This window comes from Maniola hyperantus, chromosome 26, assembly GCF_902806685.2.
Source record: "Maniola hyperantus chromosome 26, iAphHyp1.2, whole genome shotgun sequence".
NCBI lineage: Eukaryota > Metazoa > Arthropoda > Insecta > Lepidoptera > Nymphalidae > Maniola > Maniola hyperantus.
The window spans coordinates 6,272,807-6,299,726 of NC_048561.1; the positions used below are offsets into that span (position 1 = coordinate 6,272,807).

The 26,920-nt window shown below is 41.0% G+C and overlaps 1 protein-coding gene across 5 annotated transcripts in view; it reads left to right on the forward strand.

The window, feature by feature from the left end:
* The window catches only part of Slik (Sterile20-like kinase), a 52,374-nt gene that overhangs the window by 19,467 nt on the left and 5,987 nt on the right, over window positions 1-26,920 (forward strand). Inside the window, exons 10-29 of one of the 5 annotated variants that reach the window (XM_069507645.1) lie at window positions 265-314; window positions 1,597-1,678; window positions 2,622-2,791; window positions 3,548-3,793; window positions 3,965-4,954; window positions 6,308-6,466; window positions 7,883-8,021; window positions 8,513-8,619; window positions 8,834-8,958; window positions 9,348-9,476; window positions 9,863-9,949; window positions 10,659-10,761; window positions 11,299-11,456; window positions 11,638-11,849; window positions 13,031-13,230; window positions 13,852-14,006; window positions 14,934-15,105; window positions 16,222-16,317; window positions 18,270-18,413; window positions 21,665-26,249. In XM_069507645.1, coding sequence (XP_069363746.1) covers window positions 265-314; window positions 1,597-1,678; window positions 2,622-2,791; window positions 3,548-3,793; window positions 3,965-4,954; window positions 6,308-6,466; window positions 7,883-8,021; window positions 8,513-8,619; window positions 8,834-8,958; window positions 9,348-9,476; window positions 9,863-9,949; window positions 10,659-10,761; window positions 11,299-11,456; window positions 11,638-11,849; window positions 13,031-13,230; window positions 13,852-14,006; window positions 14,934-15,105; window positions 16,222-16,317; window positions 18,270-18,413; window positions 21,665-22,519 — 4,379 coding nt within the window. In that variant the 3' untranslated portion in view covers window positions 22,520-26,249. Of the gene's footprint in view, window positions 1-264; window positions 315-1,596; window positions 1,679-2,621; window positions 2,792-3,547; window positions 3,794-3,964; window positions 4,955-6,307; window positions 6,467-7,882; window positions 8,022-8,512; window positions 8,620-8,833; window positions 8,959-9,347; window positions 9,477-9,862; window positions 9,950-10,658; window positions 10,762-11,298; window positions 11,457-11,637; window positions 11,850-13,030; window positions 13,231-13,851; window positions 14,007-14,933; window positions 15,106-16,221; window positions 16,318-18,269; window positions 18,414-21,664; window positions 26,250-26,920 lie in introns of those variants that run through there. The other 4 variants (XM_069507648.1, XM_069507647.1, XM_069507646.1 and 1 more) reach the window with 4 other exon arrangements.

The window sequence follows — 26,920 nt, forward strand, 5'->3', positions numbered from 1 at the left end:
TTGAATTGTTCTATACCATATCCCTTTATCGAGTGATCTCTCATTAAAATATTCTTTCCAAATTTTAAAACAAATAGTTTTGAATTTTGAAAACACTTCGGTATAGTGAGGTTTTATGTTATATTTTATTCCATTTAAAAGAGCCGAATTTGCCAATCGATCCGCCTCCTCGTTACCGGACAGTCCAATGTGGGATGGAATCCATACTCGTAAGTTGGGTACTCGTAACAATACGTTAATGTTACGTTTTGTGTGTGATCTACATTGCATGCGAATCGATCGCCCAGCCGCGAGAGCCTCCGCCCTCGTCGAAGGTACTTTTGTTTGTTTATCTTACACCCGAAATTAGTTATAGTTCTTGCATTTCACGAAGGCTACTGACTCATGCTTGTGTTTAAGTCGTATCGGTATACGTAAGGTACACTAAATGTGTGCGTTTGACAGCGCTTGCTCGCGACTGATTGGTCCAACATGCACGCACACTTACGCAATGACCATTTAAACGACGTTACCACAAGTAAAGTTCACTAGCCTTCGTGAATTGCAAGAACTGTATGAATTTATAACTGCACGACACCGTCCACACGCCATTTATACACCGCACATTTTTTTGCAGGAAAAATCTTACCGGATATTATTATTTGTTTATTTTACATCTTTTTTTTTAAAGGAATATTAGCCAAGTTAAATGACTGATATTCCCCTTTCCTCTCCAACTAAGCGTCAAGCTTGTTGTGCTATGAGTAGGTACGACAATAGTGCAACGGGCGGGGTTTGAACCGTCGACCTTTCGGTTTTCAGTCCACTCCTTTACCCGTTGAGCTATTGAGGCTCTATTTTTGAACGTTGAATAAATAAAAAAATAGAAAAAATCTTTTTTATTCGAATAAACTTTTACAAGTACTTACGAATAGTCGGATGCATCTACCACTGGTTCGGAATGCCTTTCCTACCGAGAAGAACCAGCAAGAAACTCGGCGGTTGCTCTTTTGAATTGAAACGGCAGTGCCCACTTACACTAACTGGATGATCAATGGGGCTGATTCTCTTGTACACAATCTGTAAACTAAACTAAAATGACACGTCTAAATCTATAGCTATAAATAAAAATAAAATAAATAAAAAATAAAAAAGCCATTTATTATCGTGTTCCTTAGTTATATACATAGTAGATTAGTTTTGTTAGTTTACATATTTTCCTAGATTAGTATGATTAGTAAGTGAACGCAAATTTTTGTATTTATTTATGGAACATGAGCCCCATTGCGGGTAAAGGCCTCCTCCAACCTCTTCCACTTCTCCCTGTCCTTGCCCAGATACAACCAGATCTTCCCAATCTATAGCTATCCCTGTCATAATGTTGCTTGCGGAAAAGGATAGCAGCAGGTTTAGACCTGTTCATTTAGTTTAGTTTAGAGATTGTGTACAGGAGAATCGGCCCCCGATATTGTACTATCAGTTATGTTTATTTATTTTGTAGCCTTTATTGTTTCAAGGCTCAACTATTATTTATATATTTAAGTAACAGGCAACAGCTGTGATTATATATTATGAATATTTGGTTGTAACGGTTGGTCTGTTTGTCCGTGTGCGCAGGAACACCGCAGCTCTCAGATGCATGTGGACATGGAAGATGACTCCACGTCCGTGAGGTCGGGCGACACGCCGGACATCAAGAGTGAGTCATTTGTTTATATTTATAGTTTTACAACGTTAGTCTCTCCCCTGGTTATTTAAGTATCTACCATGATCTTAACTCTTTACCCTGCCCGGTGTATTTACCCTGACATTCTAAAAAGTGAAGATGACTCCACGTCCGTGAGGTCGGGCGACACGCCGGACATCAAGAGTGAGTCATTTGTTTATATTTATAGTTTTACAACGTTATTCTCTCCCCTGGTTATTTAAGTATCTACCCTGATCTTAACTCTTTACCATGCCCGGTGTATTTACCCTGGCATTTTAAAAAGTGAAGATGACTCCACGTCCGTGAGGTTGGTCGACACGCCGGACATCAAGAGTGAGTCATTTGTTTACATTGCTTTTATTTATTGGTTTACAACGTTATTCTCTCCCCTGGTCAAAAAAGTATCTACCCTGATCTTAACTATTTACCCTGCCCGGTGTATTTACCCTGGCATTATAAAAAGAGTGAGTAATTTTTTTACATTGTTTTTTTTTTTTACAACGTTATTCTCTCCCCTGGTCAAAAAAGTATCTACACTGATCTTAACTATTTACCCTGCCCGGTGTATTTACCCTGGCATCATAAAAAGAGTGAGTAATTTTTTTACATTGTTTTTTTTTACAACGTTATTCTCTCCCCTGGTCAAAAAAGTACCTACCCTGATCTTAACTATTTACCCCGCCCGGTGTATTTACCCTGGCATTTTAATTTAATATAATTTAAAACTTCTTTATTGCTTAATGCTATTAAGATTTTGACGAAATTTGGTACAGAGATAGCATGCATTCCGGGGAAGGACATAGGCTACCTTTTATCCTGGAAAATCAAAGATTTCCCACGGGATTTTTTAAAACCTAAATCTACGCAGACGAAGTCGCTGGCATCATCTAGTAAAAAATGTGTTTTTTTTTAAAATATACCACCTTTCCTACAGTGGCAGAGGCGGAGCCGAGCGCGGGCGCGACGCCGGTGCCGGCGGCAGCGCGCGCGGCGCCCCCCTCCCCGCGCGCCGCCTCCCCCGCGCCCCTCGCCGCGCACACCCCGCAAACCCCTACCAAGCGTGCGCTGCCCGACGACGCGCCGGCCGCTGACAGGAGACCGCCGGTGAGTGAGGACTAGGGGTTGTCATCATCATCATCATCATCATCATCATCATCATCATCATCATCATCATCATCATCATCATCATCATCATCGTCATCATCATCATCATCATCATCAAACGATAGCCGTACACTGCTGGACATTAAAATACACATACATAGTAGGCACAGACAATTCAACCTCATGAGTACGCATATACAAGGTTTTGCATGAAAACAAAATTGTAAAATGTTGGCGGGGGACAGGGGAGAATGCTTTATTGTGATTGGTGGACTCAAAAGTCACGTAATCACGACAATGCGCAGAATGAGGGTAGGGAACGGGCGGGGCAGACTTTTGTGCTAAGCAACTGCCTAGGCTTGGCGATCGAGGGTGTCCGGCTATTAGGCGTCTATAGGTGGTGGTCTGTGTATATAGGCTCGTTCGTTTTTTCACATATAAAACACGCCAGCATTTATAGGAACTTTCGTGATCTGTGGTTTCTATCTAGGGGTCAAAGTTGAAAAGTAGGGGTTTGTTTTTCTCTCACGGGACACACCACCGTTTATAGAACTCTCTTCGTGAGTTATTTGGTTGTGCGTTTTAATCTTGGGGTCTCAATTACAAAGTATGGGGTTTTAGTCTCGCTCAAGACACCTTGTGTTTATCTTGGATGTGAAGTGTGTGATTTGTTCATGTCTCATTATAGGGGCTCACGGTCTTCTAGGGGTTTAGTCAGTTCGTGAGAATATTATAGAAGTTGTATTCTTCCCGCAGGCACCAAAGAAGGAAAAAGGTCCCGCGCCCCCTCCCCCAGCCGTCGCGGCCGCGCCTCCCCCCTCGCCACCCTCCCCGGGCGCGCACGCGCAGGCCGCGCGCCCTACGCGCAAGCAGCCCGCGCCGCCGCCGCCCGCGCCCACCACGCCCACCGCGCCCGTGCCCATCACGCCCACCGCGCCCACGTCACAAGCGCCCACGCCGACCACGCCGCCGTCCGCCATCGCAGGACACATTGTGGAACAAGTGAGACATCGAACCTCCTTATTACAAATTAGCCGGGGCTATTCAATAATTGAACAATCGAAAAACAATCGATTGTTTTCGATTGTTCAATTGTTCTTAGCATAATACGATTTGTAATTAACTTGTGTTTTATAAAAACAAGATTTTCAAATTTGTTCGTGTTATTTTCAGGTATGTCGAGAAGCAGAAAAGGTGGTGGAAGAGAAATCCGACAAAGCAACAGATAAGCCACAACTCAACGATATAGACGCGAAACCAAAGCCTGATAATAGAATAGCTACCCCAGAACCTTCGGAAGACAGACTCAATGGCCTCAAGGACCTTAAACAGAGTGAAGTCGACAAAACTAGTCCAAAAGTCGAAAAATCCAGTCCAAAAGTCGATAAAATGAGTCCGAAAGTCGACAATACGAGTCCCAAAATCGACAAAACGAGTCCAAAAATCGATAAAAGTAGTCCAACTGTCGACAAAAGTAGACCAACAGTCGACAAAAGTAGTCCAACAGTCGACAAAAGTAGTACAACAGTCGACAAAATTAGTCCAAATGTCGACAAAATTAGTTCACATGTCGACAAAATAAGCTCAGATGTCAAAAGAGTCGAAGGATTCAAAAGATCTAGCATAGAGATCAATGATATTAATGTAGACGTCAAAAAAATGGACGTGAGCAAGTCAAATGTAGATGTCAACAAAACTAGTCTAGATATAAACGTCAAAACGAGTACAGACGCGCCCAAATTACCTGAGAAACAAGATAACAAATTTAAAGTGGATGTTAGAAAGAGTGCGGACGATGTTAGACTCGAAAATAGGAACGACTTTAAAAGACGAAGCACTGATATAAATATAATGAAATTCAATGAAATGAGTAGATCTAGTGTTGAAATTAACAAATCCGATGTCAAAGCTGAGATTCGTGCGATCAACGATTTGATAAGAGCTGATAAGAAGGAGCGGTCGAGATCCAGTTCCACGGAGATCGATACGAAGCGTGTGAGTGCGGAAGTGAGCAAGATAGAGTCGCGGTCTCGCTCCGTGGACGACACGGACAGGAGTAGTGTGCGACTGAGACGCAGCGACGAGTACTCGCGCTCCGGCTCTATTGAGGAGCAGGAGAGTGAGAAAGAGATGCCCAATGCGGTGGTGATACGGTCTGTCACGGTGAGTTACAGTATTTTAATAAATAAAATCGTTATCAAAATTATTATAACGCATGCCAATATGGAAACTAATCGAAATGAAGTGACGCTGATCGTTCCGTCTCACTCACACACTATGCTGTATAAGTGAGATCGAATAATTAACGCCGCTCTATTCGATTCTTTTTTTACACAGATATGCAACTAGCGTGGTCCTCTCAGTCTACAGTTCTACAAAATATTCCTCTTTTTTTTAATTCAGATACAAGTTAGCCCTTGACTGCAATCTCACCTGATGGTAAGTTATGATGCAGTCTAAGATGATAGCGGGCTAACCTGGAAGGGGTATGGCAGTTTTTATTAAACCCATACCCCTTTGGTTTCTACACGGCATCGTACCGGAACGCTAAATCGCTTGGCGGCACGGCTTTGCCGGTAGGGTGTTAACTAGCCACGGCCGAAGCCTCCCACCAGACCAGACCAGAAATTTAGAAATTATGAAATTCCAAACCCCTGCCAGGAATCGAACCCGGGACCTCCCACTAATAAGACCACAGCGCTCACCACTGCGTCAGGGAGATTCGAAACACGAAGCTGTAGCCGTCATGCTAAATTCCGAATGTGACGTCATGACAGCTAATGAACCTTAACAAAATGGCAGCTAGCGTTTTCGCGGGGAAATAAATAAATGCATTTTTATAGAAAAAATTGTTATTGTTTGAATAAAAAAAATTGTGAATAGTTTGGTTGATTCTCACCTTATCTAGAATCAAATTTATTTTTGATGTAGTCAAATACCCAATTTGTGTTGTGTTTAGTACATAAATCTGAGAGATAAACAGATTGTATTGTCCACATGTATTCACCAATGTTTCTATAGTGTTAAGGATTTTTTGGATAACTGTGGGATTTGACATAAATTATTATTACTTTGAATTATGACATTTTGATAATGTAACTATAAGATTTTAAAATTTTACTGTCGTGGTCATTTCTATTTGTTCTTTTCTTAAATTTATTTTTATTGCAAGTACCACATATTTTGCACGCCATACATAAATGGCAAAATGTGAAAGGGACCATCTATATATGTACGATCATTACGCTTACGAGTTACGATTTACGAACGCACAAGACTGCAAATACTATTTTATACATGGCATAATTTTGTACCTATATCAAATATTTGAAAAGAGCAACCGCCGAGTTTCTTGCTGGTTCTTCTCGGCAGGAAAGGCATTCCGAACCAGTGGTAGATGCATACGACTATTCGTAAGCACTTGTAAAAGTTTATACGAATAAAAAAGATTTTCATTTTCATTTTCATTTACTACTCACATTTAGCAAAATTAAATGATTTCATTTCATTTCACAGCCACCTCCATCCCGAGATCGTGGCGCAGTGTCGCTGCTGGCCCAACAGGCGGTCACAGTGGTGGCGGTGAGCGCCGAGCCCAACTCCTTGGCAGCGGCGCCCATCGGCCTCGTCACCGTCACCACCACGCACCCACCAGTCTTGAACACTGCAGCGCCGGTATGTAGCACCAGTCATCACCATTTATTAATAACTAGCTTGTGCTCGCGACTTCGTCCGCGTGGACTACACAAATTTCAAGCCCCTATTTCACCCCCTTAGGGGTTGAATTTTCAAAAATCCTTTCTTAGCGGATGTCTACGTCATCATAGCTATCTGCATGCCAAATTTCAGCCCGATCGGTCCAGTAGTTTGAGCTGTGCGTTGATAGATCAGTCAGTCAGTCAGTCAGTCAGTCCGTCAGTCAGTCAGTCAGTCAGTCACCTTTTCGTTTTATATATTTAGACTAGATGATGCCCGCGACTTCGTCCGCGTGGATTTAGGTTTTTTAAAATCCCATGGGAACTCTTTAATTTTCCGGGATAAAAAGTAGCCTATGCCCTTCCCCGGGATATTAGCTAACTCTGTACCAAATTTCATCAAAATCGGTTGAACGGTTGAGCCGTGAAAAGCTAGCAGACAGACAGACACACTTTCGCATTTATAATATTAGTATGGATCACTATGAGTGATGAGTGATCACTAACCTGTTATACGAAAAAGAAATGTCTCCTCCAAAGGTATGGAGAATTTATGTCCGCAGTTTTTAGAATAGGATTCTTAACTATACTCTATCCGCGGAAAGAAGTTATTATAGCGTTATGTAATCCCATACGAATCATCATCATCAGCCTGTGGACGTCCACTGTTGGACATATGCCTTCCCTAAAGAGCGCCACCACAGAGATCATAAATAAAAATCGTTACAGCGGACGTTAACTATTTTGAGATACCAACCAATCATAAACGAAAGTATGTTTTCTGATTGAATTTCGAATGTTTTTTGAAAACATTTTGTGTCTCAAAATATTTGACGGCCACTTTGCCTCTATCATTTGTATGCGATTACGTAACAGAGAGAGTGCTATACTAACTTCTTTCCGCTGATAGGCTATAGTACATGGTAGGCATCATCATGAAGTGACTGACGTCTTTGGGGGTAGATATTATGCGCCTCACGAGCATTCGCCACCCCTCCCTGCTGGCCGATAGGCCAGTGATTTGTAGGGAGTCAAGAAGATGCCCCCAGGAACCACGCCAAGAGCAAGTACCGGGGAGCTCTCGCGATTCAGCCCATATAGCCGAGAGGGAGGCTATTTAGAGCCTCAATAGCTCAACCGGTATAGGAGTGGACTGAAAACCGAAAGGTCGACGGCTCAAACCCCGCCCGTTGCACTATTGTCGTACCTACTCCTAGCACAAGCTTGACGCTTAATTGGAGAGGAAAGGGGAATATTAGTCATTTAAAAATGGCTAATGTTCTAAAAAAAAAAAAAAAAAAAGAAAGGTGGCCGAGGCCATGGGAGGTAGAGGGTTGACTGATAGGCCGTGCATCCCGATGACCGAAATTATTTGTTTATTATTCAATGTTTTCAGCTACCACACAACGCGGTGACGATATCCACCACGCCACCGATGGACGAAGTGGTGGTGGTCAGAGCCAGCTCCTCCTCCGACGACGACGCCTTCGCGCCGTCCTCATTAGATTCGCTGGACTGCACCACTTGCTACACAGGTATTGAATGTTACAAGCTGATGCCTGCGACTTCGTACGCGTGGATTTGGATTTTAAAAATCCCGTGGGAACTCTTTGATTTCCTTTAAGGGATAAGAAATAGCCTATGTCACTCTCCAGGTCTTTAACTATTCCCATGCAAAAAATCACGTCGATCCGTTGCTCTCCGAGGGCCAACCAACAAACAAACACACACATGTATGTGTGTTGTGTATGTGACCCGAGTTTTGCGCGCTATACATTGCTGGTTTGAAAAATACTGAATCACTAAAAGTACAAAATGAGGCAAATGGTATTCTATTGTTTTTAAGTAGTATAACAACGCTAAGTTTTTGCTAGCGTTCTGCCCCCCCCCCCCCCCTTATCGTAATCGTCAACAAATTCTGCCCTTTGATTGGTTGATTCGCTGTTTGCATTTTTCACAGCCAATCAAAGGGCAGAATTTGTTGACGATTACGATAACGATGACTGAACTGTGTCTGTTGTTGCAGAAAAGAGTCGAGGCAGAAGACTGGACAGCAGTGAGGTGTTGATACTTAGCCATGGAGCCGGAGACTCCGGAGTCTTTGACGACAGCCAACACAACCACCTCAATCTGGTAATTTGGATGATAAAAACCTGCCAAGTGCCAAGCACCTATAGACCTTCCTCTTGAATCGCTCTATCTTTTGGTGAAAACCGCATTAAAATCCGTTGCGTAGTTTAAAAGATCTACGCGTTCATATATACAGACAGACAGCGGGAAGCGACTTTATTTTATACTATGTAGAGATTATGGCCAGCTTACAAACTGCTCACGTGTTTGTCAACAGGACACATCGCACGTGTCGGTGGTGACGGTGGGCGAGGAGGTCCAAGTGCGGGACTCGTCCGCGCCCACCCCCAGAACCCCTCACAACCAACGGCCTTCGAGACTCAGTCCAGACAGCTTTGAGAGGTAAATTAAAAAAAAAACTGTGCTCGCATCGCTTACCTTTTTTACCCAATGAACCAAAAGCTTTGATATCTGTGATAGCCTAGTAATTAGGACTTCCGCCTTCTAATCGGAGGTCGGGGGTTCGATTCCGGGCCCGCACCACTAACTTTTAGGAGTTATGTGCGTTTTAATTAATTAAATATCACTTGCTTTAACGGTGAAGGAAAACATCGTGAGGAAACCTGCATGCCTGAGAGTTATCCATAATGTTCTCGAAGGTACGTGAAGTCTGCCAATCCGCACATGGCCAGCGTGGTAGACTAAGGCCAAAACCCTTCTCACTCTGAGAGGAGACCCTTGCTCTGTAGTGAGCCAGCGATGGATTTTAACTTTATGTGTCAAATTTTCAGTGGTAGATCACAATCGGACAGCGGGTCGGTGGCGTCGGAGAGGTCGCGTCGTGGCGACGCGGACTCGCTGGCCACCACCGCCACCAGTGCGTCGCACGACTCCCACCACTTGCTCAACGGTGCTGCCAGGTAATGATACTCATCCCCCTCCATCCCCGTCATGGTAATGATATATAGTAGAAACTCGATTATCCGGACTACCAATCGAAAATTGTTCGACCAAGTGCGAGTCAGACTCGCGCACCGAGGGTGCCATACTCGGGTATTTATTCCGCCATTTTGTGCTATAAATAAAAAACTACTAAGCATAAAAATAAATAAAAATCTGTTTTAGAATGTACAGGCAAAGCCCTTTCATTTGATATCCCACTTGGTATAGTTATCTTACTTTGAAAATTGTAAATACTATTATAGTGAACTACAAATATGCACAAACGTAACTTGGAATGCGGTTATTTTTTTATTACAGGTTTTGGTCCTTCGAGCCGGATTTTATTAAAAATTTATATTTCCAGGGTGAACTCGGAGAACCAAACGATAGACACGGAAGAGGTGGTGCTAAGAAGGAAGCCTCAAGACGGACAGCCCAATAGAATGCAAAGGTTCGTATTTTATATATTATTTTATTATCGTTTATGGCCTAATATTGTCTTCTAGCTATTTATCCCGAAATTAATTGAAGTCAGGCTCAAAAAGTGTGATTAACACTTTTAATTTTTGTGCTGATTTTTTTTATGTATAGTGTGATTCAGTGCATATGTCACTTTTTGACCAGAATGTGACTTTGGGAATACTATTTTTACTTGGAAAACGACATTTTTTAAATAGAATAAAAATATATTTTATTTAATTAAACTTTTACAAGTACTCTTGAATTGTCAAATGATAAATAAATAAAATATTTTTTTTAGACATTTTAGGATATAACTGTATAAACTTAAATCTAAAAAAAAACATTAAATTAAAACTAAAATAAATTAAATTAAATCTAAAACCTCATCAATACCACCGCAGCGAGGCATTGTACCCAAGATGCTGGCAGCATTACCTTTGGATGGCCAATTTTTATTCAATTAAACTTTTACAAGTACATACTTCTGAATCAACCGCATCTACCAGTCCGCAAATGGCCAACGTGGTAGACTATGGCTAAAACCCTTCTCACTCTGAGAGGAGACCCGCGTGCTCTGTAGTGAGCCGGTGATGGGTTGATCATGATGATGAAGTACATACTTTACCCCTTGTTCGGAATGCCTTTCCTACCGAGAAGAACCAGCAAGAAAGTTGATTTTGATGATGGTGGTGTTCCAGATCCAAAGAAGATATCCACATAGCTAATCTGAAGAAGAAGACGAGAAAACGCACGAGAAAGTTCGAGATCGATGGAGTCATTGTCACCACCACCACTTCCAAAGTAAGCAATCTAAATATATATAAGGAAAAGGTGACTGACTGATCTACTAACGCACACCTCAAACGCTGTTACAGCCGATCACACAGCAATGCACCATAAATGGGCACAGTTGTCATCTGTGTGTCAGTTGACAACTGTGCCCAACAAAAAAAAAAAGCGAAACTATGACAAAGACAAAAAAAAATATTTTTGTCTTTATCGCTCTTCAGAGCTTCTCTATACACCTAGCTTGCTCTAACAAAGTACAATTATTTTGATGCCAAGTCTCCTTGATCCTTAGTCTGAAGTTTGTGACATGTTTTGCCATTTACAGTACGCGGCCAAAAGTGATGAGCATCGGTCTTTAGAAGGAGACAGCAGATTTGTAGAGCACTGTCTCGGTCGTTGAGACCGACAAAACGTCATATGGGTGTGAGTGACAGAGACAACGCTCTACAAAGCTGAAATGTCATTCTAAAGGCGGATGTTCATCACTTTCCAAAAAACAGTCATTATGTGACGACGGAAAGATGGTGTACTTAAAAAAAACTTTTATAGGTCATCTGGGGAGATGAGGAGAGCGGCAGAACGTGGGACGACCACGCGCTTCGCAAACAAGAGTTGCGCGAGATCAAGATGCTGCAGAAGCAGGAGCAGAAGCAGTTCCAGGACCTCAACGCTAAGGAGCAGCAGCTGAGGGAGCAGCAGGACAAGAGGTCACTATAAAAAAAATTGCGCTCGCTTCGCTCGTGTGATTATTTCGTGCGCTTACTTAAAAATTTCTTGGCTATATAAAATTAAAACGAAAATGACAGAAATTACAACTGCATATATGAGTCTCATAGATTTGCAGAATTTACTTTTTATATAAATAATACAATAACAACTTTTTCATAGGTTCGAAGCGGAACTAGCGTCGCTCGCGCGAGCGCACGAAGCCGACCTCGACACGCTCGCTCGAGCGCAGCGAGCGGCCGCCGAGCGAGCTGAGCAACAGTTAGAAACAGAACTAAGGCAGCACGCCAAGCGACTGCGTACCGAACACGAGCGGGACCTGCGGCACTTCCGAGACACGCTCAAGCAGGAGCTGCGGCTGCTCAAACAGGCGAGTACTGTGACATTTGTACGGGCGCGGTGTGCAGGCTCGACCGTACCAAAGGGAGATCTCCCACCGAGCGGCTTGGTTTGCTCGGTAGCGTCAGCTAGGGCCGACGCGACGGTTGTATCTTGAAACTTCTATATATAGTCCTGCAGGCCGATTCAGAACACTTCGATAACATAATTATCGATCGATTCGGTAAGTTTTCGTACGATAAGATGTAATTTCAATTCAGAATAACCGTATCGACAGTAAAGTTGTCGAAACCGAAACCGAATCGAACATACGTAGATATCGTACGATTACGACTATCAAACTCTATTCACAACAACTTAATCGAATAACATTATCCGAACGTCCGATAATTTTGGATGATTACTTATCGAAAGCTACAGGGCATCGGATATTCTACGTACCGCGTTAGATTCTGTTATTTCGTAAAAAAAATGTTCGGGCCACAATTTTAAGGAGTCTTAAGAAGATGAAATGAAGACTATACAAGTCTTCTGAGACTTTAATAATTATGCAAAAATAAAAAAATCGGTCAAGTGCGAATCAGACTCACACACGAAGGGTTCCGTGAAATGGTACGGAACTTCCGTCCCATCGTACAAGAGTGTTTATTTATTTATAATTTTCATGGCGACCATTTTGAAAATTTTATTATTTGAATACGGGACAAACGGGAGATGCGACTGCTCAAACAGATGAGTGCTGTGACGTCACAGCTAATCCAATATGGCGTTCGTATCGTTTTACTCGAAGGTGCATAAACACTGCGCCAACATATATGTAACCTGTGCTGCTAAGCGCATGCGTGTCACTCATAATTCTTCTCTTTTTGCTGCTTTGCTACTATCTTCACTCTTAACTTTTTAAAATACGAATGTTTTCTTTATTTATTTTTATTCAGATACAAGTTGCTCTTGACTGCAATCTCACCTGGTGGTAAGTGACGATGCAGTCTAAGATGGAAGCGGGCTAACTTGGAAGGGGATGGCAGTTTTTACTAAACCCATGCCCCTTTGATTTCTACACGGCATTGTACCGGAACGCTAAATCGCTTGGCGGCATGGCTTTGGCAGTAGGGTGGTATCTAGTCACGGCCGAAGCCTCCCACCATACAAAAGCGAGTTATCTGGAATTTTATAATATTTTTGGTTATTAAAAATACCTTTTTATTGCAGGAAGTGGAACTAGTGGCCAAAGAGCGTCGGAAAGAGACGTACAGACAGCGGCGGACGCGGCTGGACGCGGAGCACGCGAGTCGCGAGCGCGCTTTTGTCGCGTCGCTCGCGGACGCGGGGGACGCGATACTGCGTCGCGTGCACGACAAGCATCGAGAGCGACAGGCGCTTGCCGACCGCCAGTATCTGCAGCAGAGGCATCAGGTGGGTGAATGACTAAAGAAAAAAGTGCGTGGCGGGCCACGCGCAGTGCAGGGTTCCGTAGTCACAACTTAGGCGTGATAGTTTTCCTTTAAAATTGATTATGTATACTACTGCTGTGATTTTTTTCACGTTCCTCTATACTACCATTTGGCTGATAGAGGGGGGGGGGGACTCTAATAAAAATTAGCACTTTAAAACATCATATTTTACAAGCTATTTTACAAAAATGATTTTCCCACACCCACAGTATTTTTAAAAGACCTATTCAACGATACCCCACACACGATGGGTTTAGACGAGAAAAAAATCTTCCCCATTTAACATGTAGGGGAGCTACCCTAAAAAAAATTTTTATTACAATTTTATTTCACCACCTTGTCGGCGTGATTAATATTTATACCCATGCCAAATTACAGACTTCTAACACTAATAGTCTCTGAGATTAACCGAGGACGGACGGACGGAAGGACGAACATGGCGAGACTATAAGGGTTCCTTGTTTACTACGGAACCCTAACCACGTAATGATCAAACCGCGTCGGAAAGAGGTGTATGTAGAGGTGAATTGGTAAAACATCTCACATCCACTCGGTAATGTTTTCAAATGGTTTTATTCCGCAGATAATGCGTACCAGAGAGGCCGCGCTGTGGGAGTTAGAGGAGAAGCAGATCCACGAGAGGCATCAGCTCGCAAAGCGACAGCTGAAAGACGAGTTCCTGCTGAGAAGACACCAGATGCTCGTCCGGCATGACAAGGAGTTGGAGCAGATCAAACGGTGAGTGACGTCATTACTGTCTCAATAGGCTGCGCTGTGGGAGTTAGAAGAGAAGCATCCCATCGGGCTGTGAGAGTGAGGGAATGGAGAGTGCACCTGTGTTTTTTTTTTGTGTTTTTTTTTTAAATAGATGTAGCGAGCAAACGGGTCACCTGATGTTAAGTGATTACCGCCGCCCATGAACATTTGCAGCACCAGAGGAGCCGCCGATGTGTTGCCGGCCTTTTAGGAATTTGTTGGTCCGCCCCTTGAATAACCCCATGTTATAATCTAGTGGGAACACCGCCGATGGGTGTTTGCGCACACACTTGTGCACTATAATATTAACCATGTTAATTATGACCAACTAGCTGATGACTTCGTCCGCGTGGAATTAGGTCATTTTAAAATCCCGTGGGAACTCTTTGATTTTCCGGGATCAAAAGTAGCCTATATCACTCTCCAGGTCTTTATCCATACCCATGCAAAAAATCACGTCAATCCGTTGCACCGTTGCGACGTGATTGAAGGACAAACCAACAAACAAACACATTTTTGCATTTATAATAACGGTAACTCCAACTCCATACTCCGCTCCAAATAAGCATAAAGCTTGTGCTAGAAATAAGTACGACAACAGTGCAAGGGTGGGTGGGGTTTGAACCTCCGACCTTTGGGAATTCAGTCCGCTCCTTGACCGTTGGGCTATTGAGGCTATACAATGTACGCAGACATGCCAATTTTTTTTTTGTCTCAATTGATTTCAATAAACGAGGTGTCGGTGGCTTTTTTTGATGACCTTCCTGGCGCAATGATGAGCGCTGTGGCCTTATAAGTGGGAGATGCCAGGTTGTGGTTGTGGACAGGTTTCAGGACGCGCATGCGTCTAACGCATGTTGGAAGCGCAGCAGACCTCATAGTCGTTTGTAACATTATTTTTGTCAACAGGAAAAACAGTCGAAAAGAGGAGGAGTTAGCCAAGTGTCAAGCGTTAGAAAAACGATCGCTACCGAAGCGAATCCGCGCCGAGCAGAAAGCGCGTGAGATGATGTTCCGCGAGTCGCTCCGCATTGGCGCCGCACCCACCTCCGCAGAGGACGACCGCGAGAGGCTCAAGAAGGTGAGGCACAGGTAGAAGGACAGTAGTTCCGGAAGGTGCTAAGAGATGGCGCCACTGTAGATTAGCTCGTGATACCGGTATATCATTTAGTATTTTTTTTTTTGCATAGAATATTAGCCATATTAAATGACTAATATTCCCCTTTCCTCTCCAATTAAGCGTCAGGCTTGTGCTAGGAGTAGGTACGACAATAGTGCAACGGGCGGGATTTGAACCGTCGACCTTTCGGTTTTCAGTCCACTCCTATACCGGTTGAGCTATTGAGGCTCTAAATTATGAGTGCTAACTGCTAGGACATCATCAGTATTCAATAATCCGGACGTGGACTCACGCCACGGCCTCGAGGGCGTACGGACTCACCAGTGCAACCAACCCACTCATCCCAACGTCATCCTAAGCGGTGGTCCGAGCCTCACAGGAGGGGCCCTTAGGAGCGTGTTGCCCTCTGACCTCTCTAATTACTTCTATGAGCCCTAGGGCTTGCCACCCTACCCGGTGACGTAGCGGCCAGTAGGGCATACGCAGCATACTCAATCCGGAAAAAAGGTGTTCGATATCTGGATTGGTAGAATTCAAAGGGTTCGTCAAGCCTTCTTAAGATTATGGAATAGAGAGAAGTAGCTAATTGTTAAGCGCTAGAGAAGAGATCCGCGAGGGACAGTAGTTCCATTAAGTGGTAACAGATGGCGCCACTGGTAGTTTACCTCGCGAGGGCGGTGTACCATCTCAATGATTTTTAGATTAGTAAGAAGTATAAGTAAGAAGTAGAAGTATTAGTAAGAAGTCTAAGTTAGCGTAAGTAAGCGTTGGAAGACCCCCCACTAGGTGGACGGACGACATCAGACGAGTCGCAGGGAGCCGCTAGATGGCGGCGGCGCAAGACCGTGGCGTGTGGAAGTCCCTACAAGAGACCCATGTCTAGCAGTGGACGTCTATTGGTTGATGATGATGATGATGATGATGATGATGATGATGATGATGATGATGATGATGATGATGATGATGATGATGATGATGGTGATGGTGATGGTGATGGTGATGATGATGATGATGGTGATGATGATGATGATGATGATGATGATAATGATAAGTAAACAGTTGACTTTTTGTATCCAGTTCCAGGAGAACGAAAAGCGTCGGTACAGAGCGGAGCAACAGAGGTTGGCCACCAAGCACGCTAAGGCGAGGGAGGAACTTAAGGCGCAAGGGGAGGTGAGATTTTGCTTTCATATTTGATCGTTTGACCTCTATGTACAGTACGCGGCCGAAACATGAACATCGACCTTTAGAAAGAGACAGTCTGCTAATTTTGGCTTCGTAGAGCGTTATCTCTGTCGCAAACTACCTATGTGACGTTTTGTCAGTCGTAGTCGTTGTTCACGTGCGATAAAGTGCGGTCGCGTCCAGTTCAAAATTATTATATAGAGTTGTTAAAACCCCCAAACGAGATGGACAAAATTTGCCCCAGGCTGAACTATGCCTATCATGAACTTGATGCCACGACTGCTAAACAATATACGACTTTTTTTCTTAAAGTAGAAGATTTTTGCTATTAAATGGCAGATATATCATCTCTGTACATTTATTAAATGGCACATATATTATTTTATTTTAATTTTATTCTATTTGACTAACCAACAACATTTACACATACACAAGTATTTACATACAAAAGGATTTATAACTAAAGGACACATAGCATAAACGTTAACAACTGGCTAGTACAAAAGATTTAGGTACAATGATGTTATGACTTTAAAAGGCAGTAAAGTAAAGCAAAATGTAATAGGGAATTAGCACGTTAAATCGATTAAGTCTCATTACAAACTGATTAATTAGCTCCCTTTCGTAGAGAGTGAATGAATGACGTTACGACGAAAGCAGGTTGTCGTAGAATATAGGTATTACCGTAGAATATAGGTTTTTCGTAGGGTATTACCTTTTATAATAAAATCCCGCAAACTATTTTGGACTTACCTTTGCACAAGTTTAAAAAATCTATTAAAAATATGCTCCTGAAAAAAAGCATATTACACAATTGAAGATTATCTAAATGATAAAAGAGCGTGGATTTGACCTGCAGCTCGTTCAGGCAACGCACAAGACTGCAAATACTATTTTATACATGGCATAATCTTGTACCTATATCAAATATTTGAAAAGAGCAACCGCCGAGTTTCTTGCTGGTTCTTCTCGGTAGGAAAGGCATTCCGAACCAGTGGTAGATGCATCCGACTATTCGAAAGTACTTTTAAAAGTTTATTCGAATAAAAAAGATTTTTATTTTATTTATTTTTTAAAAATAAAAAATATTTAGCTGTCGATCTTTCTGTTGAAGCGTATTAAATTGATGACAAATGCGATTATCATCGCTGTACATTCTGGGGCACGCCTCTATACAATTTTTGTCCATCTCCTTTAAATAATTTAAAGTTGTACTACGGCATCTTTACGAAAAAGAGGGAAACCTTTACGAAGCCAGTCATATGCCAAATTACATGATTCTAGGTCAACGGGAAGAACCCTATAGGTTTCTTGACGGAACAAATTAATCCTATAAGGGTTACTTTGTCCTTTTGGTGTATGGAACCCTAAACATTGATGTGTTTTATACAAAAAATAAAAATAATCATCAAAAGAAGCAAATCTACAAAATTTAAACTAAAATAAAACCATGAGCAAGAAAAAACTTTAAAAAAAAATATGTCTTGTGTGAGCTAAAGGGGCTACTACCTCCGCATAATGCTGCACACACTTTCGCTTATAATAATACTAGAGGATGCCCGCGACTTCTTCCGCGTGGATTTAGGTTTTAAAAAATCCCGTGGGAACTCTTTGATTTTCCAGAATAAAAAGTTGTCATGTCAATTTTCGGAACGCTAGCTACCTCTGTGCCTAATTTCATACCCAACGGTTAAACACATAGGCCTTTCATAATCCCGTGGGAACTCTTTAATTTTCTGAGATAACAAATAGCCTAATTTAATAGATAACAAATAACAATATGTCCGTCCCCGGGATGTAAGCTAGCTCTGTACCAAATTTCATCAAAATCGATTAAACTGTTGGGCCGTGAAAAGCCAGCAGACAGAAAAACAGACAGACTTTCGCATTTATAATATTAGTATGGATGGTTAGTGACAGTTTCTCCATTTTCTCCACAGGCGCTTCTCCGCGAGCTGGAGCAGTACCAGAACGAGAAGCGTAAGGCGCTCATGAACCACGAGAGTGGCAAGATGAAGGCCATCGAGGAGAGGTACGCGCACGAGCTCAAGGAGTGGCGTGCCACCCTCGCGGACAGGAAGGCGGTAAGTGGTCACCGGCGTCACAATGGACGTGGTTGAACGACAGGAACTAAGGCTGAGATCCATATTGACTTTGACTTTGCTCAGACTTAAGATTGAGTTTAAACGAGACGGACTTATGTGAGAGATATATCTCTGTCTCGTAAGTCAGAGTATACCCTATAAATCTCACCTTAAGATACCCGTGTTCTGCAGTGAGCCTGCGATGGGTTGATCATGATGATGATGATGATGATGATGATTTTATCCACGGAAAGAAATTAGTATAGCGCTCTCTCTTTTACGTAGTCCCATACAAATGATAGAGACGAAAATCTCAGTGGGCGCTAACCATTTTGATGCACCAAACAATCACAAACTAAATTATTTTTCGAATTATATTTCGAATGTTTTTTGAAAATATGTTTGTGATCGGTTGGTGTCTCAAAATGTTTCGAACTAATTTCCTTTATTAACTTTTTTGGATGAACTCGCATGACCTTTCTGATGTTTATAGATATTGTATGCAGTTGATTGAAATAAAAGTATGGTAGAAACGTGATTATCCAGATTTCTGATCGCTTAAGTTGAAAACGTTACCGCCAAGCTATTTAGCGTTCCGGTACGATGTATCACTTATCAAGATTCAGGAAGTGTTCATAGTGAATTAATGTTGTAGGCACCAAGCAACGACTTCATGCTAGAACTCCTGTTGGGATATTTAGAATTTATAGGAAAAATATCAGTAAAAAGAAAAACTTGGACGTCCTGTTTGAAATATATATTTGAAGTAAGTGAATATGTCATCGAATGTAAAACAAAAAACTCTTAGAAAAAATAAGAATAAGAACATATTTAAATATAAACAATTTAGTTTACAGCCAGTTCCAACAACTCCAAGTCCCAACTCCTCAACCCTGATGATGTAGGGTACAGCACTCCTAAACTATAGTGATTCAGGAACTTTTTTTTTTTTTTTTTATTCAGATACAAGTTAGCCCTTTACTGCAATCTCACCTGGTGGTAAGTGATGATGCAGTCTAAGATGATAGCGGGCTAACCTGGAAGGGGTATGGCAGTTTTTATTAAACCCATACCCCTTTGGTTTCTACACGGCATCGTACCGGAACGCTAAATCGCTTGGCGGCACGGGTTGGCCGGTAGGGTGGTAACCAGCCACAGCCGAAGCCTCCCACCAGACCAGACCAGAAATTTAGAAATTATAAAATTCCAAACCCCTACAAGGAATCGAACCCGGGACCTCCCACTATTAAGACCACAGCGCACACCACTGCGCCAGGGAGGTCGTCAAACTGCGGATGATGCAATATTATTTTTGGTGCCAAGCATAGACTACACCATTGAACTTTGGATTGCAACTCCTCAATCCTGATGCTGCAAGGTACTGAATTAATAAGCCGGATTCAGGAATTTCTGATGGTGAATTGATATTTGAGGTAGATTACACTACTCCCAGTCCGAACTCCTCAAACCTGATGACGCATGGTACAGCACTCCTAAACTATAGAGATTCAGGAACTGTTCCTGGTGAAATGCCGAGCATAGACTTCAATCCTGATGCTGCAAGGTACTGAACTCCTAAGCCGTTTGGATTTGGAAAGTTTTGCTGGTGAATTGATATTTTAGGTACCAAGCAATGACTAGTTACACTAAAAAGCTTAAAAAAATAAAAATAAATTGAAAAAATCGACAAATAAAAAAATACTTTGTAGTGATTTTGGAAGTCGGTTTTTTTATTATATATTTTTTTACTATGTATTATCAACTCCCTGTATAAAACAGGTTTGGAAAGTTTCGCTGGTGAATTGATATTTTAGGTACCAAGCAGTCATACACTAAAAAGCTTAGAATAAAATAAAATATTAAAAAAACCGACAAATTAAAAAATAGTTTTGTTGTGTAAATGAAACGCGTATCGGATGACAACTAACTTTATTGTAGAATACCCACAACATTTCCCCCATAATAAACAAATTAACATAGGATTATCTTCCCCAACAAAGAAAAAAAAATCCCACCGCTGCCACCATGTTGTGTTAAACGCGTATCGGATGACAACTAACTTTATTGTAGAATACCCACAACAAGTTTGTTGTGATTTTGGAAGTCTGTTTTTTATTATATATTTTTTTACTATGTATTATCAACTCTCTGTATAAAACAGGTTTGGATAATCTAGTTTCTTTTCATTTTAATATGAATCCCGATTGGTGCATGGACTGTATGTGTGTAAATTGTATATATACATATTATAATGTAAAAAGGCATGGTATGCATGTGGGTGAGCTTTAAATACTAAATCGGTGATGGGAATAAAAGGTACTACTTATAAATTTTCAGGTGATATTCGAATATAAGTTTACGTTGAAATTGCAAAACAATTTTTTTTAATCCATAATTACGCACGGTCGAGTATAGTACGCGACGGTTTGAGATGGTAGTCGGGGAGGGTTATCCCGGTGCGGGCGAGCGCGGGTGACGTGCGGGTGTCCGGAGCGTCCTCCGCTTCAACCTGTCGCGGAATATGGTTGCCCGGTGACCGTTAGGGCATTTGTCGTTGTTCGAAATGACCGTCGTAGGCGAGTGCGCTCATTTGATTCGTATCCTTCAAAATACGAATCGCAAAAATACGAATGAGTGTACACGCGTACGTACGTTTTGTATGACGGCCACTTCGAATTGAATTTTCACGAATCACGAAATGGAATGAGTGCACAAATGCCCTTAGAATCTATAATTTATATGGCAATCGTCGTGTGAATGCACACGGAGTCGCCGCGACTCCTGACGCATTGGCACATTGCCAACATAATTATGTATAATGTGTAAAAAATTACATTTCACGCGCCATTTTAGCTTTATGTGGCAAATTTCATGTTCATAGGTTCCAAAGGTGAACCATACAGTGCGACAAAGCTATCGCGCGTGGCAAAAATCGGAACTAACATTGCTTTCAAGTGTCCCCTTTGTTCTTGTTTGAATATTCTAAGCCTTTGTTCTCCAACAGCGCCCCCCTGTCAATGTCATTCAAGTACCAAAAGAGCCTTGTCGCACTGTACTTTTCATAGAGTTAAAATGGCGCATGAGAAGTCATTTTGTACGGAATATATGGTCAGTCAATTTGCAATTTGAACGTAAATCACCAACCAACAATAAGTATATAAATAAGGTTTAGGTAACAACGGGTGAAAGGTTACGTGTTTGTGCCGTCCCACACCTCGCGAGCCGCACTAACACCAAACCCTTCCCAACAGAACCTGGTAAAGACCTTCGAGAAGCACCTAGACGATCACGAGAAGAAATTCGGCCTAAAAATACCCGATCGAAGTATATTCCTCGATGTCCCATGGCCCAAAAACGTCTTACAGCACGTACTAACAGCTTACCATCAGAGGAACTCCTTTATAGGATCACTATCCCGATCACGGACTAGTCTTAATCTTATATCCGCGTCCAATACTCCAAATATGGATAGAAGGAGGAGCATAAGCCCTATGTCTGTCAGACAAACAAAATCCGCTATCTCCAGTACAACTAACACAGCAAAGCGTGGGAAACTTTCCAAACCGCAACGATACGGTTCGACATCCAACCTCAAACTGGTTTCGGAAAAAATATCCGGATTTTCTGTCTTCAACAACTCGGAAATCCGTCGCGAACCTATAATGGCATACGAAGAATCGCATATTCAAAAGATAGACGAGGAGCCTAGGAAGTTGGAAAGATCCAAGCCAGTCGAGCGAACGCCGATTAACTCACGCGTTAAAAAGTACAACAGGCAAAGTTTAAGCGAACAAATGTTCAAGCAAGTTAACGAAAACCCGGTATTAAAGCGTAGTATATCCCAGCAGAGTTTGAAGCAGGATATAGCTTTGGAAGCCGTGGTTATAGACATGCCGTCTCTAGATGGGAGGTATGATACGTATAAAAGTGTTGCCAGTTCCAGTACTCAGAGCAGTGAGGGGGAGGAGAGGGGCTTGAGCCGTTGGGGTGCCTTCCGGGGGTCCAATAGTTACTCGAATGCTCCGGATGTGCCAGTCAGTCAGTTATCCACACTCAACTTGAAGGCTGTTGCTGATAGGAAGGGTTCGCACGATTCTGTCGCCTAAAAACTGTAACGGACGAAGTATATTAGTAAAAATCTAAACACATTTCTTTTAAGGCCTGCATTGCCTTTTTGAACTATTATAAAATAGTTTTTTCAATCTTCCGTTAACATTCCTAAACTAATAAGTTTATGCTAAATGTATTGCTCACAACTACATTCCCAATATTAATGGCCTGTTTCGCAATCTCCAAATAAATTTTATCTAACGGATAAATTTGTCATTTTGACACATTCCCAATACAAAAAATTGTCATTACGTCAAATTTAATCTAAATATATAAAAGGAAAAGGTGACTGACTGACTGACTGACTGACTGACTGACTGACTGACTGACTGACTGATCTATCAACGTACAGCTCAAACTGCTGGGCGGATCGGGCTGAAATTTGGCATGCAGATAGCTATTATAACGTAGGCATCCGCTAAGAAAGGATTTTTGAAAATTCAACCCCTAAGGGGATGAAATAAGGGTTTGAAATTTGTGTAGTCCACGCGGACAAAGTCGCGAGCATAAGCTAGTCGTTAGATAAAGCTTATCTGGAGATTGTAAAACGGGCCCTTAATCTTCCATATTTTAGGCGATGCCTAAGTTATTCCATTATTCAATAATAATTAATATTCCTTTTAGTCTGCATGTAGGTATTTCGCGTCTTACTCTTCGGTAATTTGTTTTTATCGAAAGGCTTGGAATGATAGGTTTTATAAAGAGAACACTAAAATTAAATTAAATTTTGAGTATAGTCCATTCATAGCTTGTATTTCATTAGGAAATTGATAAAAAAGGTCGTATGCGCCAACACTATGCGTTTTTTCGATAAGCGACTTGTTTACCTTCGAAATCATTCAATCATCTATTTTCCTTAGCACATACAGGGTGTAACCAGAACGCTAGCAAAAACATCGCAATGTTGTTATACTACCTAAACACAATCCAATATCAATAACCAGTTGCCTCATTTTGTATTTTTAGTGATTTACTATTTTTCAAACCCGCAATGTATAGCGTGAAAAACTCGGTCCAATGCCCCGCCTACGACGCGGCATTGATTCCGAGTGGCCTACTTACGCAACATTCGTTGAGTCAGTCAGATGTTTTATTTGCAATATATCGTAAACTATTACAAAATTATAGGAATTTTCAATATTTTTTTCGCGTTTTTTTTTTGAGGTATCATATCAGTAATCATCAGTACTATCACCTGTCTTCGATAGACTAAACTTGGATTTGATACGTCTAAATCAAGGTATAGACTATTTTTTAAACCCAGAGACTAAAATGACAGCTAAAACACACGAAACGTCATTTTTGTCTCCGGGATTAAAAAATAAACTATAGTTGGTATATAATTAGTACTAGATCAGTACCTACTATCTTCAGTTTTTATTAGACTAAAATTCAATGTGCCTAAAACTAGCCTATAATGATTATTTGTTAGCATTTATAGTCTATATTAATTATACCAAACATAATAAACTAAGGTTGAATAAATGTTATATAATGTTGTTCAAATTATTATTGTTATTAACTAATAATATAATTATATCCATAAAATATTCCTAGTTTAGTTACTTAATTATAAGGAAATTACAATTATTGAAAAAATTTGGTGTGTGGAATTAATTCCCCACAAAATATTACAATGCCATTAATTCGCCACAAAAAAAAACTAACTTTAATTAATTTTGAATAAATCCTGGTAATTTTACAAAATCCCTAAAGGTACTTCCTGCGCCTTTAAGGATCTTGTAAAATTATCAGTTTGTAATAAAAATACCAATAATAAGATTTTACTGAACCAGTTTCTGTAAATTCTTCATTTACAGAAGAATTTGCCAGAAGCTGTACCCATTATGCACTTGTCCGACCGACCGACGCTTAGCGAGAAATGAGTTGAGCTAAAAACTAGAGGCCAGATGGCAAGCAATGAGAAGCGATTATAATGCGTAAAAAATGACTCCTCACGTGCCATTTTAACTTTATGTGACAAATTTCATCTCAAAAGTACGACTTTTAGTCCTTACTACAAAGGTGAACGGTACTTTTGACATGACAGTTGACACATAGAGTTAATATGTAGTTGGGATAGTTTGTCGCTGGGCTGTAAGCGACGGGCGATGACTGTCGCAGTGGGACAAGTGCCTTAATAAGTTATATTGAAGTTGTCACAAAATTGAAATTAATCAAACAAACTTTTTTATTCAAAATAGTGAATTTTTGTTTGCTTATTGCCAAATACTTAAATGTCCCTTAATACTTAAGAGCATCGTAATTAAAAGTGCTTGTTTTTGTCATAATTATATAATTTAATTATTGGCAAATATTATAAGCTGTGGTAGCCTAGTAGTTAGGACGTCCGCCTTCCAATCGGAGGTCGGGGGTTCGATTCCGGGCACGCACCTCTAACTTTTCGGAGTTATGTGCGTTTTAAGTAATTAAAATATTATGTACTTGCTTCAACGGTGAAGGAAAACATCGTAAGGAAACCTGCATGCCTGAGAGTTCTCCATAATGTTCTCAAAGGTGTGTGAAGTCTGTCAATCCGCACTTAGCCAGCGTGGTAGACTATGGCCAAAACCCTTCTCACTCTGAGAGGAGACCCGTGCTCTGTAGTGAGCCGGCGATGGGTTAATCATGATGATCATGATGATTTTTATCATTCATACCTAAAGCAAAATACACAGTCCTTTAATATTTAAGATTCGCTTAAGTTTCAAGAGATGTGTCAAAAAAATTTGTACTTAATGTGTTTTAACTTAAAGATGTTTTTAGAATTAATGTTTAGTTAAAAACGCATGTATTTTGTTATGCTGTAGATATTGATCGCTTTTTACTTCATATTTAACCAATTATAACCTAAAATATAATGCGATTAACTTGTTAATACTATTTTTTCCTTAACTGCTTAAAGGTCTTCGCACATTACACAGACTCGACCCGACTCCACTACGACTCGACTTACAGTAAAGCATGGAAATGTGAGCTTTGTATTGTATTCCTTACGGTGAAATTTCCAACACACACACACACACACACACACACACACAGAGTACACGACGCTTGGATATTGCGTGGTCCATATGTCCAATTTTTTTTAAATTAAGAGCTTATTATGCCCGCGACTTCGTCCGCGTGGACTACACAATCTCTACAGGGTGATAGTAGGGCGGACTCTTTGCGATTTCTTCAGTCGTCAGCTTTTTTCTTTTATATATTAAAGATTCAACCGTTTAAGGGACATGATATAAAGCTCACATTTCCATGCATTACTATGAGTCGAGTCCGAGTAAAGTCGGCGCCGAGTCTGTGTAATGTGCAGAGACCTTAATAAAGGCTGTACGTTCATAGTGAAGCGATTTAATTTCGGTGCGATACCGTGTAGAAACCGATTTGGGAAAAACTGTCATACCCCTTGCAAGTTAGCTAGCTTTCATCTTAGACTGCATCATCACTTACCACCGGGTGAGATTGCAGTCTAGTTCTAATTTATCATGTAATTACTTAATATGTTTTCAACTGTAGATAAAGTGAATTATCACTTTCCTACTAACTTTACACTTTAATTTTTCGAAATTATCGATAAAATTACATTTCTTTGTACGAGACATTTAGAATTCACCTTAATGTTATGAATAGGCTTAAACAGCTTGGCATGTGGTATTATTATTTACTTAGTAATACGTTAACAGTAAGAACATAATATGAATGTAAATAAAGAGGTTATGTTATAATTATTCTTGTTTGCTTTATTTCCACTAACATGAAAGTTACGCTCAAAGAATTCTATTTAAGGAGATAGAAGATTTAAAGGTCAGTTTTAGCTCCTTCGAACGTGATTCGTAAGAGGAACGCACCTCTTACGAATTGACCAAATATAATACGCATGGCTACGTGAAATCATTCACTATAAAAGCAGCTTCGCTGTGGAACTCACTTCCGGTTGAAATAAGACGCTCCAAATCGCTGGCAATTTTTAAGAACTGTCAAGAAACTATCTGTCACTGTAAATTTAGATTTTCTGTCATAAGCATATAGTATGTACAGTTAGCTATGTATTGTTTAATTGTACAGTTAGCTATGTATTGAATAATTGGATTGATGAATTATAATTACCGCAGCGCTGCCTCCGCGCGGCGCTTTGCGGCAAATTTGAAGGCGCCCATAGATCTCACCCTAAGTTTAACAGCTAACGCCTCTTTCCATAGCGTAAACTCATCTCGCTTTCTCTCTTATGAGATCGAAGGGGATCGGGAGCCGCCGGCGAAAGAAAATAGCAAATAATAACTAAAAATTATGCTAATATTTTTACCAATTATTTTATTATTGGTCAAAATATAGTACAGTTAGACAAATAAATAAGTTTTTTGTACAGTTTTGTAGTTATTTTGTATGAGCATGGTATT